Here is a 20,122-nt window from a genome sequence, read left to right as displayed (position 1 = left end):
AACCACTAATCTGCTTTCTGTCTCTATGGATTTGCCTGTTCTGGACATTTCGCCATGTGGTGTTTTGTATTTGGCTTCTCTCACTCAGCATCATGGTTTTGAGGTTCATCCACATTGCAGCATGAATCTTCTCCATGGACATTTTGGGCCTTTGTAGATAGTGGGGAGAGAGGGTGAGACATTGAGACCCCCAGAGGCTGAGAAACAGCCTTATCTTAGAGATAAGCCTAATCTGAGTCTGAAGGAACCCAGGAGACTCTTTAGGAGCCAGGAACCAGGGTGTCCTGAGGCTGGAGTTTGGGAAATGGGGCTTAGTATATAGCAAGCACCTCATAACAATTTGTTGGGAGAGGGACCTCAAGACATCCAAGGAGCTCCTGTGTCTCAGACGGCTAGAGACTCAGCCAAGAGCACAGAGCCCCAGGCCACCCAAGGGGCTGGTTCCTGGGGTCCAGCTTGGGTCTGGGGCCAGCAGAGCAGAACCTCAGACCTGGGGCCTTGGTCTGACTTGTCCCGTGGGTGCATTTGTGGCTGAGATGAGGCCATGACTACCACCGAGCTGACTTCCTGGGTTTCTCTTTCACTTTGACTTGGCCAGGAGGGGCCATGAAACCTAACTTTTTTTTTTTTTTAAATCTCTTTGGTTTTCTTTCTTGCTCAGCTTCAATGTGTTCTGAGGCATGGACAGGGCACTTGGGGCCTCACTGGCAGCTCAGAAGTTCGTCTGGGGCCACAGGCCTCTGCGTGGGCCCAATGGGGCAGCTGGTGGCCAGGCTGGTCCCTCTCCTCCTCCTCCTGCTCCCTGAGCAGGGCGGTGAGTCCCCCCATCCTAACACTATGGCCTTTTTTTTTTTTTTTTTTTGCTGGGGGGCATGTGTGTAGAGGGCCCCAGACCCTGTTCCTGAGTTGGTTTTGTGTCTCTGTGCCTGTCTTTCTCTCTCTGTCAAATTGATAATCAGTGATCATGGCTTCTGGAGTCAGATTTGGACATCTCCCTTCTGGTCTTGATTTTGTCTCATGTGGAATGGCCTGGATCTTTGAATCTTTTCCACCTCCCAGAGTTCGATGAGAAATCGTTAAGGAAGGGATAATGAGCACATATGTATATGATAGATATATCTAACATAGTATTATATATATATATATATATATATATATATATATATATATATATATATATATATATATATATATGTACTCTCCCTCCATCTTGTAGAATTGGGTAGAACAAGCTCAGCTTCCTGTGGATGGATGGGTTCGGACTCTCACCCCAGCTCTGCTGTTGCTGCTGTGTAACCTTTTGCCTCTCTGTGCCTCAGTTTTCCTCTCTGTAAACTGGGCATTAACAAGGTTTCAGGACCTTTGGGTGTCAGGCAGGGCTGGAGACCAGTGACAGAGGAGGGTTCAGTAGACTCTGGATTGCTGTGGAGGAGCAGCCCCAGAGGTTGATGGGTGGGTATGTGGGTGGATGGATGGATAGTTGGCTGGGTGGATTCATGCATGCAAGGATGGGTGAATGGATGGATGGATGGATGGATGGATGGATGGATGGATGGATGGATGGATGGATGGATAAGTGGGTACATAGATGGAAAAGTGGGTGGGCAGATGGATGGTCACTTCACCAATCCCTAGGCTGAGCCCCATTCCTCATGCAGTGAAAGATGGGACTGTCATTATCTCTTCATTATCTTTACAGCTGAAGCCTGTGGTACCAGTAGGTGCTGTTTTCAGGACCCACCATATCCGGATGCAGACTCAGGTTGGGGCAGCTTCCCACCATGTGTGTGTGTGGGGGGCGGTTGTGCTGGGCTCTGATTGATGAATCCCTAGCAGGTCCTCCCTCAGTTTCCTCCTGCCCAGCCAAAGATTTGGGCCCACCTGGGGTCTTGGGAGCGCCCACCCAAGCTCCTATGTCCTGGAGCGGTCACCCTCTCTGAGCCTGGCCTTCTCCCTAGCAGGGTCACAGGAATAGTGTCTGCATCTGTTCAGATTAGTCAACACATTGGGCTAAGTAGCTGTTAAATATTTTGAATTTTTAATTCCCCTTCCCCCAGGCAGACCTTGCTGGAACATTCAGGCTTGTAATGCTCTACAAAGGGTCGACCACTGAGCAGGCACAACTTCCATTCTTTTGTTCAAGAACTATTTACTGAGCACCTACTATGTGCACACACAGTCCTAGCCATGAAGGAATCAGCTGTAAGCTCAACTGTCCTCCTGGGGTCACAGCTGCGTGCGGGAGGTGGACAACAGATAAATACACGCGTACAGTGCCTGTGATGATATGCACAGAGCAGGGTGGAGGATGGAGAGGGAGGGGGCTGCTTCCGGTTGGCTGCTGGTGGGGGAGGAGACACTGAAGAAGAAACCAGAATGTCAAGATCTGGGGGAAGGGCAGAGCAAAGGCTCTGAGGTAGGAGTAAGTCTGATGTGTTTGAGGACACATGAGGAGGCTGTGTGGCTGCAGCGGGGGGAGTAGGGGCGATGGCCAGAGACAGGTGGGAAGGGCACGGCAGGGTTCTGGGAGCCATTCAGGCGGCAGTGACACCGGAAGACATCAGTGTCACAAAGATTCATCCCAAGGATGTGTCAGCATGGAGCCTCCTCCCCTGTTCTGATCTGTTCTCAAATCTCCAGGATCTCCTCCAGGCTCAGCCTCGGGCCCCAGAGACCTCAGCTGCTACCGGATATTTGATGCCGATTTTGAATGCTCCTGGGAGTATGACGGCCCTGCCGCCGGGGTCAGCCACTTCCTGAGGTGCTGGTGAGGACCCCTTCCCAGACCCCAAACATTCACCCACCTGTGCCGCTGTTGCTCCTGACCCCATACTCCTGACTTTACAGCCCAGGGCTGGTCTTTGCCTCTTCCTGGGCCTCAGTTTCTCAAGTGAGCAGGGAGGGCAGAAGTCTGTTGTGGGAGGTTCAACATGGATGGACATCCCGGTTGGGCAGCCGTCAGGGTCCCTCTAGTCCTTCCTTCGTCCTTATTCATCCATCCATTCATTTCTTCCTTCCCTCTGTGGCAGCTCATGTTGGAAGACTTGGGGTCTCCCAAGCTGCTCAGTCCTAGGTTGATCCCCCAAAAAACCCCAGGCTGGGGAGGGGAGCCAAAGGGGCAAAGAAGGATGCAGGAATGGGATGAACACTGTCTGCTGTGGCTGCTGAGACATTACAGGGTCCACTAGGACCTCAGAGTCAGCACCACTTCTTCCCTCAGCCTCAAGCCTGGGCGCTGCTGCTACTTCGCCGCAGGCTCCGCCACCAAGCTGCAGTTCTCCGACCAGGATGGTATATCTGTGCTCCACACTGTCACGCTCTGGGTGGAATCTTGGGTCAGCAACCGGACGGAGAAGTCACCTGAGATTACCCTGAATCTCTACAACTCCGGTCAGCACCCTGTTCTCCTTCTCCTCCCCTCTGCCTCTTCCTCACGCAGAGATGTCTCTGGTCCCCAAGCCTAGACCTGGGGGGATTCTTAGCCCTGGGCAAAGTGCTTGAAAATTTCAGCTGTTCACACATCAGACACTGTTGTGTGACTTGGCAGAGTCTTTCATGGTCTCCTTACCTATCTCCTACTGCTGGACACTCAGGTTGCTTCTGGTTTGTCCCTGACACTGCAATGGTCAGAACCCTGTTGGGTCTTTAAACTCTGTTTTTATGAGTCAACAACATGCATTTAGTGTGTAGTCGTTGTGTGTACCATGTGTGTAGTGTAGTGTGTACCATGCTGAGACATAGGGGCCAGGGGCAGGGTCAACAGAGGTCACAGCCTAAGGCTGGGTGGGACTAGAGTGAAGTGAGCGAGGCACCACCTTGGGTACAAAATTTTAAGGTAGTGCCAAAAAACCCCTCAGATGTCAATATAAACAACATTGTAAGGCAATAATTTTAAAATTCAAAATTAATGCAAAAATATCCATGATGATCAACGTATCCACATTTTAAATAAAGACAGGATCTGACCCTGTGTTTGTACCACCTTGCCGCACACACCTCACCCTAATCCCAGCCCTGCCTCTGCCTTCATGGAACCCAAATTCAAGTGGGGCTGATGGACGAGATGTGATCACTATACACGATGAGACACTGCCGGGAGGTCAAGGGAGGCCTCCAGCTCAAGCTGAGTCTTGAAAGACAAAATGAATACAGCAGGAAGAAAGGTGGGGAAGTGTGTTCCAGGCGGGGAAGTGTGTTTCACAGCAAGTGCAAAGGCCCTGGGGTAGAATCAGGCATGGAATGCCAAGATGCAAAAAGAATGATAGATGTCTCTCCTTACATCAGGTTGCTTGAAGTGAGGCTAAAAAATGAGTAAGATTTCCCTAATAGTCCTTTAGAAAAATAGAATCCATGAATTACCCTCTTGTCAGCAATTGACAAACGTGCCTATCTCACCACAACCTTGCCAGTGATGCATATTAATATTTTAAAGATCGCTTCACTAACAGGATCCTGTGTCTAAATTTTGACTCTTTGATCCATAGAATCTCAGCCTTATGTGGGACCTGCAAGGGTGTCCCTGATTCATGTTCGAGGGACTCAGTTTCCTACCCTGGCTGGGAGGGGTATGGGCAGATTTTATGGGATTTTCAGGACCCAAAACTCACACGCATGCGGGCTTACCCTTCCAACCCCTATCTTTGTTTCCAGTTAAATATGACCCTCCTCCATCAGGAGACATCAAGGTGTCAATGTCAGCAGGGCAGCTGCTCATGGAGTGGGAGACCCCAGCCCGCCAGTTTGGTGCTGAGTTGCAGTTCCGGCACCGGACACCTGGCAGCCCGTGGAAATTGGTGAGTTTATTCCCCAGGTCAGGAGTGGGCACAGACCTCTCCCTCCAAAGCCAGCCCTAGGGGCCCTCACTTGCCTCATGTGTCCTCTGGCACCCTCCTGGAATGGCCGTCATACTCATGCCCTAGATTTCCAGCCTCCTTGCCTTTGCACATGAAGTTCTCTCTACCTGTTTGACCCCTTCTCCATCTGAGCACATGTGAATACAGTCCATCCTCAGGATCCAGCTCAAGGGCCACCTATTCCAGGAAGCTGCCCTTTCACCCATTCCTTCCTACCTCCCTTCTTTTTTTAAATTCAGATGTAATTGACATATAACATTAGTTCCAGGCGTATGACATGCTGATTCAATATTTGTACATATTGCAAAATGATCACCACAATAAGTCTAGTTAACTTCCAACACCAGACATAGTTACAGATTTTTTTTCTTGTGATGAAAACTTTTAAGGTCTACTCAGGTAGCAACTTTCAATAGCAACACAGTAGTATTAACTATAGTGACCATGAGCCTTACATCGCCATGACTTATTTATTTATAACGGGAAGTTTGTATCTTTTAACTACCCTCACCCATTTTGCCTATCCCCCACTCCCAACTCTCTGCCTCTGACAACAATGAATCTGTTCTCTGTATCTATGAATTTTTGTTTATTTGTTTTGGTTTTTTAGATTCCACATATAAGTGAGATCATATGGTATTTGTCTTTGTCAGTTTGACTTATCTCAGCATAAGGCCCTCAAAGTTCATCCGTGATGGTACAAATAGCAAGATTTCCTTCTTTTTATGGCTGAATAATATTTCATTGTATGTACATATGTCATATGTGCTTTATCCATTTATCCATCTATGGACACCTTGGTTGTCTCCATGTCTTAGTTATTGTAAATAATGTTGCAATGAACAGAGAGGTACATATGTCTTTTCCAGTTAGTGTTTTTGCTTCCTTCAGATAAATTCCCAGGAGTGGAGTCACTGGGACATAAGGTAGTTCTATTTTTAATTTTCTGAGGAACCTCCATGCTGTTTTCCATAGTGGCTGCATAAATTTACAATCCCACCAACAGTGTGCGAGCGTTCCCTTTTCTCCACATCCTCGCCTGCATTTATCATCGCTTGCCTCTTTGATGATACCCATTCAAACAGGTGTGAGGTGGTACCTCACTGTGGTTTTGATTTGCATTTCCCTAATGATTGGTGATGTTGAACATCTTCTCATGTACCTGCTGGCCATCTGTATGTCTCCTTTGGACCTTTATTCATTCTTCTGTCTTTTCTCTGCTCTGTTCCCCCACCACCCCAGACAGATAAGCCTACACCTGCAAGAAACCTCAGCCATGCCGCAGTCCCTAAGGAGTCCCTGGTTTGAGGGAGAGACCCCCAGCCTCTGAATTGCGGCCAATCTCCTCCTCCCTCAGACTGGCAGCATCACAAGGGCAGGGAGTTGCCTTAGCTTTAGCCCCTCCATTGCCCCAAATGTTGGGTCCCTCCCTGAGTCTCAGTTTCCCATCAGGTGAATGGGTTCAGAGCAATCAGTGGCCCATCACATGGGACCTCTTTGTATGTTTTATTTCCTGTCCTTTAAGCACAGACTCTCTCAGCCCCCTTTGTAGATGAGGAAACTGAGGCTCAGGATGTCGGGGACCTCTCAGGGTCACCCGGGGAGCTTGGGGCAGGCTGGGTCTGGGCTCTCCTGATCCCCAACACTACAAACAGGTTTTTCCTCCTAAAATAAGTTTTTAGGAAATTATAAAATAAATGTTGCCTACGAAAATAATTCTTTTAAATAAATGTTTAATTTGGAATAATCTTAGATTTTCAGAAGAGTTACAAAGAAATAGAAAGAGCTCCCATAGAACCGTCCCCCCAGCTTCCCTCTTAGGATTAATAACATCTTATATCCCCAACTGAGATGAACGGGATACATCACTATGAACCAAACTCCAGAGATTATTGGATGCTCCCCGCCTTCCCAAGAAGGTCCTCTTTTTGCTCTTGGATCCAGTCCAGGATTCCACGTTACACTTAGTAAAATAATTGCTTAACGTTTCAAAAGAGCCAAGACTTTTTCAACACCAAAATGTAAAACCATATATAAATATGGTCTCGTCCTAGGGCGACTGCGAACATCAGGATGCTGCTGACTTCGGTGAGAATACCAGTGGTAAGAGCAACAGCTGCAGCAAGTTCGCATTAACGGAGCACCTACTGGGTGCCAGGCCAGTGCTAAATTCTTTGTGTAGCCGTTGTCCCACCTTGTAGTTGGCCAAAGTCACATTCCAAAAGATGGCCTTGTTGTGACTCAAACCTGGGAAAGGGGAAGAAGAGGGTAATCCTTGAGGCCCCAAGAGGACATGCCCTGGCCTATTCTTGCCATGTCCTCAGGGCCCACACAAAGTTGGCTGTTAGTGCACGCATGCATATAGTTAGCACTCAATAAGTGCGCAACAGCTAATGACTAGTGCCATGCCCTATGCACCCCCAAGTATAGGACAGCCCCCTGGCCTGATGTTTGACCTGTTTTTCCCCCAGAGTCATGTCTCTGCCCCCTGGAGATAGACACAGCCCAGGAATTCCAGCTACGGCGAAGGCAGCGGCCCAGGCCAGGCGCCCCAGCAAGTCCCTGGAGCAGCTGGAGCCGCCCTGTGTGTGTCCCCCCTGGTGAGAGCGCCCAGAGCCATGGGAATGGGGACAGAGGGTATTAGCACGAAGGCAACAAGCATTAGAAACAGGGTGACAGGTGTTCAAAATAAGGCAGCGGGAGAAATTAGTGAAAATTAGTGACAGGTGGCGGTGAGAAAGTTTCACTTTGTAAATTGGGGTGAATCCATTATCTACAAAGAAAACATTTCTCAATCTTCCTTTTTCCAATTCGTTTGGTGGGTTTTATTCTTTTAAAGCTGCACAAGGAGTTGACAGGTGAAAGTGACTGTGTCATGAAGATGTTTTCCTGAATGACACAGGAGGTTGGAGCCTGGGCAGCTCTGGAGTGGAGATGTGTCCCAGGTGGAGGGAGGGGTGGGGTGACTGTCAGCATTTGTCCCTAGCCCTGTCAGCGGGGGCCTCCTCTGCCCACGTGCCTATCTGCTGGGAAATAACTCCAAGAGTGGTTTTCAGATTTTTCTTTAAATTGTGGTCAAAAACGCATAACATAAAATGTACCGTGTGACCCATTCTTCAGTGTACAGTTCCATTGCATTAAGTATATTCATGTTGTGGAATATATCTATGTTTTCAGATTTGGAAAAGTATTTAAGAACCCATGAAATCCTGTGTCTCATGGGAGGGAAGAAAAGGTCCCCAGGCCCCACCCAAGGTCTGAAGGAGGTTGTGAGGAAGGGCACCTCCATCCCCTCTAATGTCACTGTCTTGCTGTCTCATGGCAGGAACCCCCCCACAGCCCGAGGTGAGGTTCTTGGTGGAACCGCTTGCCTCAAATGGGACGAGGCGAGTGAGCCTGCAGGTGCAGGTAATGGGCCTATCTGGCAAGGCTGTGCGGTGGCCTGGGAATGGGGGGGAGGGAAGAGACCAGAGGCTGGAGCCGGGGTGTGCAAGCGGGAGATGGAGGGAGACAAGACGTGGAGGTGCAGGGACAGGGAGGACCGTGGGTTTAACTCTACAGGTGATGGGGAACCATGGAAGGTGTTTGTACAGAGGAGGGATATGGTGGACTCGAGTGTTCACAGGCTCCCGCTGGCTACCATCAGGGGAACAGATTGTGGGGTGGGGGGCTCTGGTGAATGCTGGAAGGCTAGGAAGGGGTCATTTGTGTTGGTCTGGATGGGAGATGATTTCTTTGAAGTCCCAAAAACAACCCATTAGTACAGTTTAATTAAACCCATTTTACAGAGAAGGAAACTGAGGCACAGAGGGAAAATTTGTTGCCTGAGTCAGGGGTAAAACCACGACATAGTTCTCTCACTGGCTTCACCATAACTGACCCAGCCAGGTCCCCAGTGGGCCATCACAATAAGTCTACAGGGAAGCTCCTTCACTTCCAAAGTTTCCTCTCATTTGAATTCCTTTCATTAGAAAAAATTTGAAGTCACTGGATCCAAAGATGGAAAACTTTTTTCCTGGCTCTCAGTAGAACTAAGGCAACAAGTGTTAGAAACAAGGTGACAAGTATTCAAAATAAGGCAGCGGGAGAAATTAGTGAAAATTAGTGACAGGTGGCGGTGAGAAAGTTTCACTTTGTAAATTGGGGTGAATCCATAATCTACAAAGAAAACATTTCTCAATCTTCCTTTTTCCAATTCGTTTGGTGGGTTTTATTCTTTTAAAGCTGCACAAGGAGTTGACAGGTGAAAGTGACTGTGTCATGAAGATGTTTTCCTGAATGACACAGGAAGCTGGAGCCTGGGCAGCTCTAGAGTGGAGATGTGTCCCAGGTGGAGGGAGGGGTGGGGTGACTGTCAGCATTTGTCCCTAGCCCTGCCTGTGGGGGCCTCCTCCTGCCCACGTGCCTATCTGCTCGGAAATAACTCCAAGAGTTATTTTCAGATTTTTCTTTACATTGTGGTAAAATTACACCATCCCCCTGCCCCGCCCTAAAAAAAAAAAAAACACTCAACATGCACTGGGGCATGCACTTGCCAGCACTGGGGTTTATTATTTTAAAAATCTTTGGTGCATATCATTGGCTGTGGCCTGTGGAGGAGTCTGAGTTCATGGGCTGTGCCCTGATGTCAGCCCACGGGGACAATGAGCATGCTCAGGTCCCCATAAACCATCTCTCCCATTTATGACAGCGGCCCCAGCTCCAGCTTCCAGAAGGCTGTCGTGGGCCCAAGTCTGGCGCAGAGGTGACCTACCACCTGCACCTGCACATGCTGTCCTGTCCCTGTAAGGCCCAGGCCACAAAGACCATGCGCTTCAGAAAAATGCTTCACCTCTCGGGTGCTGCCTACGACCTGGCTGTCTTCTCCTGTAATCGCTTTGGCCCAGGCCCCAACCAGTCATTGCATATTCCTGCCGACTCACACACAGGTGCCTCCTCCAGTTGGGGAGGGCTATGGGGGGGTCCCCTTGGAGGCGAGCACCTACTCTGAGCCTCGGCTAGACTAGGGGGAAGTGGGCGAGGCACAAAAATGTAAGGGAGTGTCTAATTTAGGGGTGTATCAAAAGTCAGTAATCAGGATACATAATATTTTAATGCAATGTTTTTTAAAATTCTCACTGCAAACTACAGCCAAGGCCAACTGCCTGTTTTATAAATAAAGTTTTATTGGGACATGGGCCAGGAAAAGGATGTGGCGAGTGAGGCAGGATCACGCAAGTATAGAGTTGATCCTATCTTCATTTAAAATCTTGATGTTTTGTTCAATACATATATACACATATATTAAATATATACATATATTTACATATAAAATATAAAAGATTTATAATTATGTATATATGTACGAGGTGTGATCAAAACTATGGTGAATGTTTAAATTAAAAATATTTATTACATTAAACGACACATTGTCATTAATCCCCTTCAAAATACTCTCCCTCGCTTTGAACATACTTATCCCATCATTCTTGCCACTTTCTGAAGCAGTTCTGGAAGTCTCTTTCTTGTCTGTAGTTGCGCTGTCGTGGCTGCCTTGATGTCCTGAATCATTTTGACTTTGGGGAAGAGCCAGAAGTCACACGGTGCCAGATCCGGTGAATAAGGTGGATGAGGACACACTGCAATGTTTTTATTTAACAGAAATTGCCGTGTACCAGAAGCTATGTGTGACACAGAATGTTGTCATGATGGAGGATGATTTATGACACGTTAAAACACAACTTCTCTCAACCGTAGCTCAAACCCAACCAACAGCACCCAACAAGTTGAAACTTGTCCCACACTGTTGCTAAGGTTTGATGCCCTGCTTCCCACATTGAAGATCCCTGCCTCTCCATTGGCTGGCACTCGGCAGCAGCATTCACCATATGTTTTGATCACAACGGATCACACAGGGCTTCTGGTACGGCAATTTCTGTCAAATAAAAACATGAGTGTCTCCTCATCCACCTTATTCACCGGATCTGGCACCTTGTGACTTCTTGCTCTTCCCCAAAGTCAAAATGTCCATGAAAAGGTGAATGTTTTGAATCGATTCAGGACATCGAGGCAGCCACAACAGTGCAACTAAAGACGCTCACGAAACAGGATTTCCGGAACTGCTTCAGAAAGTGGCAAGAACGATGGGATGTGTGTTCCAAGCAAGGGGCAATATTTTAAGAGGGCATTAATGGCAATGTGCCTTTTACTGTAATGTTTTTTAAATTTAAACATTCACCGTATTGTTTGAGCACACCTTGTATGTACCGGGGGTGCCAAAAAAATGTATACAGATGGACACTTTGGTCAACATTGCTCAAGCAGTAGTTTGCCGCAATCAGAAGTGTCTGGATGCTGATGGTAACCATGTTGAGCACCTCTTGTAATTGCAGAAGTCAAACATGACTTGTATTCATCTTTATTCTTGGTATATATCGAGTATCACAATTTTAATAGTTTTTTCCTTTCTTAAAATGTGTGCACATTTTTGACTCTGTATACACTCACATATTTTTTCCAGGTGAAATTCACATAGCAAAATTAACCATTTTAATATGTGCAATCCAATGGCATTTAGTGAATTCACAATGTTCAACCACCACCTCTAATTCCAGAACATTTCTATCACCGCCAAATGAAACTTCATTCCCATTGGCAGTCACTTCCCATTCCCCCTCTCCCCGGCCCCTGGCAACCACTAATCTACTTTCTGTCTCTATGGATTTGCCTGTTCTGGACATTTCATATCAATGGGATCACACACTATGTGGCCTTTTGTGTCTGGCTTCTCTCACTCAGCATCGTGTTTTCGAGGTTCATCTGTATTGTAGCGTGTGACAGTGCCGCAGTACTTTTTATGACTGAGTAATATTCCATAGTGAGGATGGACCACATTTTGTTTATTTGTTTATCCACTGCTCTACATTTTTGCAATTATGAATAATGCTCATCACATATTTTTGCATTAATTTGATTTTTTTTAAATTGCATTAAGGCATTGTTTCTCTTGATGACTGAGTTCTCCTCCTCGCCTCCTTGAATTTTGTGCCTGAGATGAGTGCCTCGCTCGTCTCACCTGGTCCCAGCCCTGCTGGGCAGCCAACAATCCTGCAAGGGCAGGGCTGCTATGATGATGCCCATTTCAGAGCTGAGACAATCGAGGCTCAGATAGGTGAAGGCACTTGCCAAGGTGGCACCGCAGTGAGTCTGCCAGCCTCTGACTTGGTTTGGGCCATGGCCTCACTATATGACATTGGGCTAGTGGCTTTCTCTCTCTGAGCCTCAGTTTCTGTGTTATTGGGGTGATCATAGTCCCACCCCTAGCCAAGTGGTGTCCGTGCTCAGCACTGGCCTGGCGTGTATAGTTGGTGTTCAGTAAATGGTAGTTATTGTCTCCAGAATTGGAAGCAGCACCTACCTCTCTGAGGTGGCTGCAGATGCCCTTGTTCTAGGGGATGGGAGAGATGTGCCCCGGGGACTGAGTGGGGAAATCCTCGCTTCTAAGCTCTAGTCAGGCGCCACCCACTGATGGGTGAGGTGGACGGGAGTGGCCAGGCATCTGCTGGAGCAAGGGAGCGTGTCCGTCCAGGGAGCATTGATGGGGCTGTACTGGCAGGGAAGCTGCGGTCAGTTTGGGGGAGGAGTAAACTCATTCAAACCACCCACTGGTCCCCTCTGGGCCCAGTCCCCCACTCTGCCACCCTCAGTGTGAGGAAACACTGAGGCCCTACGGGGTAGAGCTGGGCGAGGAGGTGGACAGGGGCTACGGGAGCCTTGAGTGGGGAGACCGAGGCAGCTGTCCTGACGTGCTTCCCTGTCTCCTTCCAGAACCAAGAGCTCTGAATATCAGTGTCGGGACCAGTGGGACCACTATGCGTTGGCCAGCCCAGGCCTCGGGTCTGACGTACTGCATTGAGTGGCAGCCCCAGGGCCAGGACGGGAGTGCTGCCAACTGCACCCTGACTACGCCTGAAGACCAGGACCCTACTGGAATAGGTACAATGATGGCACTTGCCCTCCATCTGACTCTGTGTCTTCCGTGAGAGTTCTGGGTCAGCTCAGACCTACAGGGACTGCACATGGTGTCTGAGGCCCAGAGAGGTCTTGCCATTTGCTTGAATCACACAGAGGTGGTGACCGCCCAAGACTCAGACCCTCCACCCCCATGCAAGCTGAAGCCTCCCACTGGGAACTTGTGGTGTCAGGGCTCAGCCCTGGGCAGGTGATACCCAGGCGGGTAATGAGTCTCACATTCCAGGGTGTTTCTTAAACATTCACCCTCGCCAGGGAAGGCGGCAGCTAGCAAGATACTAGGTGGCAAATTAATGAGGTCTCCGGAGGAAAAGAGGAAGTACCATATGGCCCAGGCAGGCTCTCATTCTCCCACTTCTTGCTGTGGGCCTGGCCGGGGCCCCGGGAAACCTCAGCCTCAACCTGTCACTCAAAGAGCTCCCAGCCTGGGGAGGGAGAGAGAGCTGGATACAGATACCCCTACCCCGTGGAATAAAGGCTGGGTTGGAGAGGGTAGGGATGGGTTGGGGATGGCATAGGGAAGGGATCGTGGAGGAGGGGACATTGTTGCAAGGACTTTGGAGCATGAGTAGGAGTGCTCTGGGAGTTCCTGGCAGATGGCACAGCCAGTGCAATGGTGCAGAGGTGGGAACACAAACTATTAATTGGCCTGGCCCTTGCTAATTCTTCCAGTAACCCACCACTGGAGCCAAGCATCTGGGGCAATGCAGCAGACAACATGCTACCACATCACCATCTTCTCCTCTGCACGCCCAGAGAAGCCCATCTCATGGTCCACACTCTTGTCTGCTTACCACTTTGGGGGCAATGGTGAGTGACCCAAGCCTGCAGGCGGATATCCTCAGGGGGACTCAGCAGTGGCCTTGGGGGTCAGGAGGATGGAATAAGCATTTAGAGGCACCTACTGTGTGTCGGGCCCTGGCCAGAAGCCGGACACATAGAGTCAGCTCAGTTGACTCGTACGATACCCTGAGAGGCATTGCCCCATTTCACAGATAAGAAAACTGAGGTTCAAAGAGGGGAAGTGAAAGGGCCTGAGTGGTGGAGCTGGGATTCTGTGGCCAAGGTTACCTGGACAGTCCTGGGCTGGAAGTGCTCATGCAGTGCTTTTAGAGCTGACTGTGGCAATGGCGCTGGCTGCAGCCTCGGTGGCCGGGATCCCGCAGCACGTGTCGGTGAATAAAGGTGGCCTGGACTTTGTCTCTGTGGACTGGAAGCCGTCCCCGCTGACCACCTGTCCTGGCGTCCTGAAGGAATATGTCATTCGCTGCCAAAACAAAGACAGCAACCAGGTGTCTGGTATGTGGGGGAGAAAGGGGTCTAGGCTTGAGTTCCACCTTGCTGTGTGACCCTGGGCACCTCACTGCCCCTCTCTGGGCCTGGTTTCCCCCCGATAACACAAGAGAGTTGGACTCAAGGGTCTTGACTGCCCCTTTTAGACACCCAGAGAACTCCCCATGGGCATTGGCCAAGTGCTCATGATATGCCAGGCGCATCGATGGCAATCCCTCAGGTGTATCAGCAACTTGATTCCCATCGTGTGACATCCCAGCTGGGAGGGACTCGGAACAACCCACCACCTGAGCCTGGCTTCCTAGGAGTAAAGGGGATCCAGGGACCCATGGCTACCTCCTGTCTGCAGAGCTGTCCGTGAACCCCACAGAGACCCAGGTCATCCTTCGAGGTTGCTTACGGGCCGGTGCAAACTACAGTGTGCAGGTGCGAGCAGACACAGCAACACTGAAGGGTGCCTGGAGCCAGCCCCGACACTTCCACATGGGTGAGTTGGGGGACAGGGGCAGGGCTTGAGTATGCATTCAGCATGCACTGCCTCATCCCACCTGCATCTGCGAGCAGTCCCACTCTCCATGTGTTGCCCTCTGGAGAAAGTCCCAGCCTGATCTGCTCCTACTGCCTCCACCAGCCTTGTCTCCTATAGCTTCCCCCTTGAACCTTCTCGCATACTCCTGTGGCCTTGATCATGAGGGCCCCTCCTCCTGGAATGTTTGTTCTCCTTGTTGTCAAACTCTTATTCATCCTTCAAAACAGAGCCGAAAAGCTCCCTCCTCCAGGAAGCATTCTGTGCTTCCTCCTGGATGCCCCACAGCTGTGACTGCCCATCCTCCACACCTGACACCTTGGGAGTGCATGGAGGTGTCTGTGACTGTCTCTGCCTCCCCCAACTGGGGGCTCCTGGAGAAGAGGAGGGAGCAGGGAGACTGTTTTTTGAATAAGTGAACGAATGCATATGAATGAATGAGTGTCTGTCTTCCTCAACACAAAGATAAGGAGGTGGGTTCCATTGTCAGGGTGTGTGGCTATGAGAGATTTGGAGATGAAATGATCCCTGTTCCTGCCATGGTCCCTGCCTGTTGCCCTTGCAATGACTTCTGTTCCCAAGAGAATGAACCAATAAGTCAGGTTTGGTGTGGGGTGGGCAACCCTGTGTCCAGGGGAGCTACAGAGTTCTGAGCACTTCCTGTGTTCCAGGCCTTTACCTGCAGTCACAGGGCAGGCGGATCCCCTGGTCTCCCACTTCACAGATGAGGAAACTGAGGCATTGTGGGGCCTGTGGTGCGTTAGGTTTAGCAGCAGTGGAGGATCCAGCCTACCCAGCTCCCTCCCTGACTAGAGGCAGGAGGTATCATTCCCCTAACCCAAGCTCTCCTGCCCCCAAGAAATCCAGGTTTTCCAGTTGTCCATTTTGTCCATTGTCCTCATATCTCTGGGGAGCTTCCTGAGCATCCTCCTCCTGGGCGCCCTTGTGTACCTCAGCCTGAACAGGTAACTTGCACCCTCTCCTTGACACGATCCCCTGACAATAGCGATAATAATAGTAATAACTGCTCACACCAAGTAGGGATTTGTGCCCATTTTACAGATGAGGAAACTGAGGCCCTCATGGTCAGGGCATCCAGCAGTGGGGGCAGAGCTAAGATGTGACCCCCGGTCTGTTGGATTCCTGCACTCCCCTCCCCCAATCCATATCCTCACTCCCTTTGTAACATAATGAAGATGAAAAATATAAGTCAGAACAATGAAATAGTAAAAAACAGACAGAAGCACTGCTCCTCTGACCTGCTTGCCTCCCTCCCCAGGGCCTTTCGGCACCTGTGCCCACCCCTGCCCACACCCCGTGCCAGCACTGCTGTTGAGTTTCCTGGAAGCCAGGGGAAGCAGGTAAGAGGTTTTTTTTCCTAATCCCAAGTCCTGTATATTGGGTCCATACTCTGGGCCAAGGCTCTGCTGAGTAACGGTCATGTATTAGCTTGTTTTATTCTCCCCCAACCCACTAAGGCAGGGACTTCAAAAACCTGTCCTATTTTACATACGGGAAGGCAGAGGCCCAAAGAGGAACTTCCTGTGGGCCATTTCCTAGCAGCAGAAACAGAACTCAGAGTGGCTTCAACCCAATGGGAATCTGATAGAAAAAAATCCCAGGGTGGTGAGCTTTAGGAATGGTTGGATGCAGGAACTAGGAATCCATCTCTCTGTGTTGCTGTCCTTTCTACGGGCATCTTTCCCAGTCATGCTCAGCCTTCCCCCATGGAAGAGAATGTCCATTTTCTCCATTGACTGGAGCAAAATTCTCAGGGTCATCACTGATTGGCCTAACATGGATCACATGCCCATCCCTGAGCCTGTGGCAGAAACCAGGGGCCTGGAGTGATCTGACTGACTGGGCTAGGGTCATAGGCCTGATCACATCAACTTAGAGACAAGCAGGGGCAATTTCCCAAAGAGAAATGCGGGAGGGGGTCCTTCCAATGGATCCTCAAATTGGTCTCAAGATTTTAGAGAATTTAGCCAGTGGGGACCTGGTCCACCCCATCCTTATATGGATGGGAAATAGGGCCCTGCCCACAGCCTCGGCCCCATCCTCCCTCTCCAGTCTTGGCAGTGGACCAGTCCAGCAGACTTCCTGGAGGAGGAGGAAGAGGAAGAAGCCCTGGTGGTGACCATGCCCTGGGACAAAGGCGAGGGACCTGACCTGGACACATCCGGGCCTCTCAAGGACAAGATGGAGCTGCCTCCAGGTGTCCCTGAGCCAGCCCTAGACACAGAGCTGCCTTTGGAGGACAGGAGACAGGTGCAAGGATATGGATACCCTGAGGCAGGGGCTCTGGGGCCTACGGAGCAGGACAGTCTGGAGGGCAGCCCTGCCCAGGCAGCTGGACTGCCACTGCTCCTAAAAGGCCTAATGCAGAGCCCCAGGTCCAGTGGCCCTCAGCATGTGGGCCTGGAGGCCTGAGGGAGAGAAGAGAACATCCATCCACCTCATCTTATGAACAGAAAGACTGATCGCAATGATGGCGGCTGGTGATTACATGAGTATTGCATACCTGGCTTGTTCCATGCAGACACTCACATGAAGTCTGAGGTACATGGATATCCTATTTTACAGATGTGACCACCACCAAGGTGCAGAGAGGGTGAGTGGCTCGCCTGAAGCCACACAGCACAGGAGTTAAACTCCAGCCAAGTGACCCAGACCCCCATTTCTGCCTCCCAGATGCTGCCATCATTGCACCTCCCCCCCCCCCCCCCCCCGCACAAATACTTTGTCCAGTACCTGTTGCAACATGTCCTGTGAGGGGAACCTTAGAAACTGCCATGAAACAAGCTGTTACATACACCAGGCTGGGCCTGACAGGTTGGGCAGGGACAGGCAGTGTCATTGGCCTGTTGGGTTGGAATAGACTGAAGCGTGGCCCAAATCTGATTTCAGGACCCTGAGCTGGGCGTTCTGTCCCAGCAGCACTGGATGGGGAGTCTGGGAGCGCTCCCCTACACTGCAGGTTTCCAGGTTCAGAGGATCTAGGGCTCTAACATTCCTGGGGACATGATAGGCCCTTCCCAGCCTCAGTCTCCTCCCCTGTAAGATGGGGGTGATGATAATGTTGACTCCTCACAGAGCTGTTAGGGGGTCTAAGCCTTAATAAATGAGCATTCTCTTTGGTGTCTTTCCCCGGCTGAAGCCTGGATTCCTGCTCAAAATCCCCAAATGGGAGCTTGAGAATTCATTCATCCATTCATTCACTCCACATGCATTTATCAATCTCCCTTTCTGGGCTGCTCCAAGAACATCCATTCTGAGCGAGACACAGATGGATGATCTCTCTGCAAAGTCAGGGCTGGACGGGGGGAGACGGCCCCAGGGAGAGTGAGGCTGTGTCTGTCACGCCCCCCCATCCCCTCCCAGGACTAGGTCGCCTGTCCTCCATGGGCTCAGGCCGGACCTGGGGTTCCTCCGTCCTTCTCACACCCAAATCCTGGCACAGGACCCATGTCTCCCACCCCTATACACACCCTGAATCCGCTGCTTCCTGCCTCTTCCCCGCCTGTCCCCCCCGCATCCTTAAAGGAGTTGTCGCGGATTCCCCCCGTGGCCACCAGGTGGTAGCAGCGCCGCGTGTCTCCCAGGCCTAGCCCTCTCCGCCGCAGCCCACCTCCCACGGAGTTTGCAAAACAGGCAGGTTTTTAAAAACGGGGTGGGAAGCAGAGATTAAAACTCAGAACAACTGAATTTTATGGCAAAAGGAGATAAAGCCTCCGGGTGGGTGAGGGAGGTCGGGCAGCCGGTAAGGCCCGTGGGCGAGAGGTCCAGGCCCCGCTGCTTTAGCGGGGGTGGGGGGATGGGGGAGGATAGGGGGGTGAGGGGTAGGTGGGGCAGGGGGAGGGTGAGGGTTGGAGGAGGGGGGGCGGGGAGGGGTCCGCCCTTGGATTTGCCACCTCCCAGCTTTTGCACAAGCTGTGCCCTCCACCAGGCATGCCATCCCTGGAGGGTCCCCCTCCTCATTCCTTAGGGCTGGGCTCCAGCCTGAGAAGGTGGCCCGGACAGCGGCAGGGCCACGTGGACAGACAGGAGAGGATGCTAGGTTAGCAGCTTTATGAGAAAGACCAGAGTGACCTGACACGCCCCTCAATTCCAGAACCCTCCATCCCCACCCCCCACAGTGGAGACCCCAGGGAGCTAAATGACCCCATGCCAGCAGTCCCAGTCTTGGGCCTACCCAGTAGCACAAGACCCAGTTTGGTGGCCCCTAGAGTTGGCTAAACACTTACCCCTAGGCATAGCCCCCTGTATTCAAGAAGCAGCAGTTAAATACTTATCGAGCCTTACCTGGAACTCTTGCTGAAGTTAATGGAAAAAGGAACATCCTGCTTCCATTGGAAAGGCTGAGCCTTCCTCAAAGAGAAGCCTGCAAGGGGGACAGCAGTACAGAGAGAGAGAGAGAGAGAGATGGATCCTTAATCCCTGGATTCAGCCATGCCTGAAATCCACCACACTGGGATTTCTTTTCTTTTTATCCCCCCCATCAGATTCCCTTTTTATTAAAGCCAATTTGAGTTCTGTTTCTGCTGCTAGGAAATGGCCCACAGGAGGTTCCTCTCTGGGCCTCTGTTTGCCCGTCTGTATAATACGAAGGAATTCGGGGCACTGGTTGCTGTCTCTACCTTAATGGGTCAGGCAACCCTATTTAGCAGAGCCCTGGCCCAGTGTTTATTGAGCGCCTACTGTGTACTCATTACCCTGGGTTCCTCTGAGTGTTGATTCCTCAGCTCCTCTCAGCAGCTCTAGGAGTCAAGATTAAGGTAGACCTCATTTCACAGCTTCATTCATTCATTGATTCAGGAAGTCAGTGTTGAACACCTACTGCCTGCCAAGCCCTGTCCTGCACAGGTCCCATCATGAGGGGCTCTGGGTTGGGTGGAGAAGGCAGATGGTAATCGTACAGAATTATAATACACCTTAGGAGAGCGACAAGTTAAAGTGTGAAAAATGGGGGTGAGGGAGGACTTCCTGGAAGAGGTGTGCCAGGGCCAAGACGGTGAAGAGAGGCTAGAACAGCAAGAGCAAAGGTCCTGAAGCAGGTGTGATTGGGGAAATGGGTGAGGGGGAGATAGAGGTCACAGCCCATGGGGCTGGAGTCATATGAGTTTATTCTGAGTCTGGGGGTGGGCGTATCATGGAGCAGAGGAGTCGAGACCAGATTCGTGACTTGTCCCGAGTTTTCCTGCTGTGGTTCGGCACAGAGCAGGTGATTGAGCTTTGCTGGCCCTAGTGTTCTAGCTGTAAGATGGGTAAAGTGACGTTTCCAGAGCCCTTGCGCCCTCCTCACCTCCTCTTTATTTATGTCTTGGGCCGACTTTCCCTTTCACCATGGCTCCCAGCGTGAGTCAGGAAGCTTGTCTTCATCAGGGAGACAAGCTGCCTCAGTTTACCTCCCCAGATACCTCCTCCCTCTGTCTCTCTG

The 20,122-nt window shown here is 50.6% G+C and overlaps 1 protein-coding gene across 1 annotated transcript; it reads left to right on the top strand.

Moving 5' to 3' along the window:
• Window positions 1-753: 753 nt before the first annotated feature.
• IL12RB1 (interleukin 12 receptor subunit beta 1) lies at window positions 754-17,829 on the top strand (the record flags this gene model as incomplete). The annotated part of the gene is made up of 16 exons (XM_081077392.1): window positions 754-814; window positions 1,700-1,762; window positions 2,653-2,767; window positions 3,221-3,390; window positions 4,651-4,793; window positions 6,908-6,956; window positions 7,325-7,453; window positions 8,179-8,261; window positions 9,544-9,781; window positions 12,660-12,827; window positions 13,536-13,673; window positions 14,007-14,162; window positions 14,506-14,643; window positions 15,542-15,647; window positions 15,962-16,043; window positions 16,756-17,829. The coding sequence occupies 16 exons, from the start codon at window positions 754-756 to the stop codon at window positions 17,113-17,115; spliced, it is 2,199 nt and encodes a 732-aa protein (XP_080933518.1). The 3' UTR covers window positions 17,116-17,829.
• Between the last annotated feature and the right edge of the window lie 2,293 nt (window positions 17,830-20,122).

Source organism: Rhinolophus hipposideros (assembly GCF_964194185.1).
Source record: "Rhinolophus hipposideros genome assembly, chromosome: 16".
Lineage (NCBI taxonomy): Eukaryota > Metazoa > Chordata > Mammalia > Chiroptera > Rhinolophidae > Rhinolophus > Rhinolophus hipposideros.
Note: the sequence above shows the minus strand (reverse complement) of the source record. Positions and strands in the feature narration are given on the sequence as shown.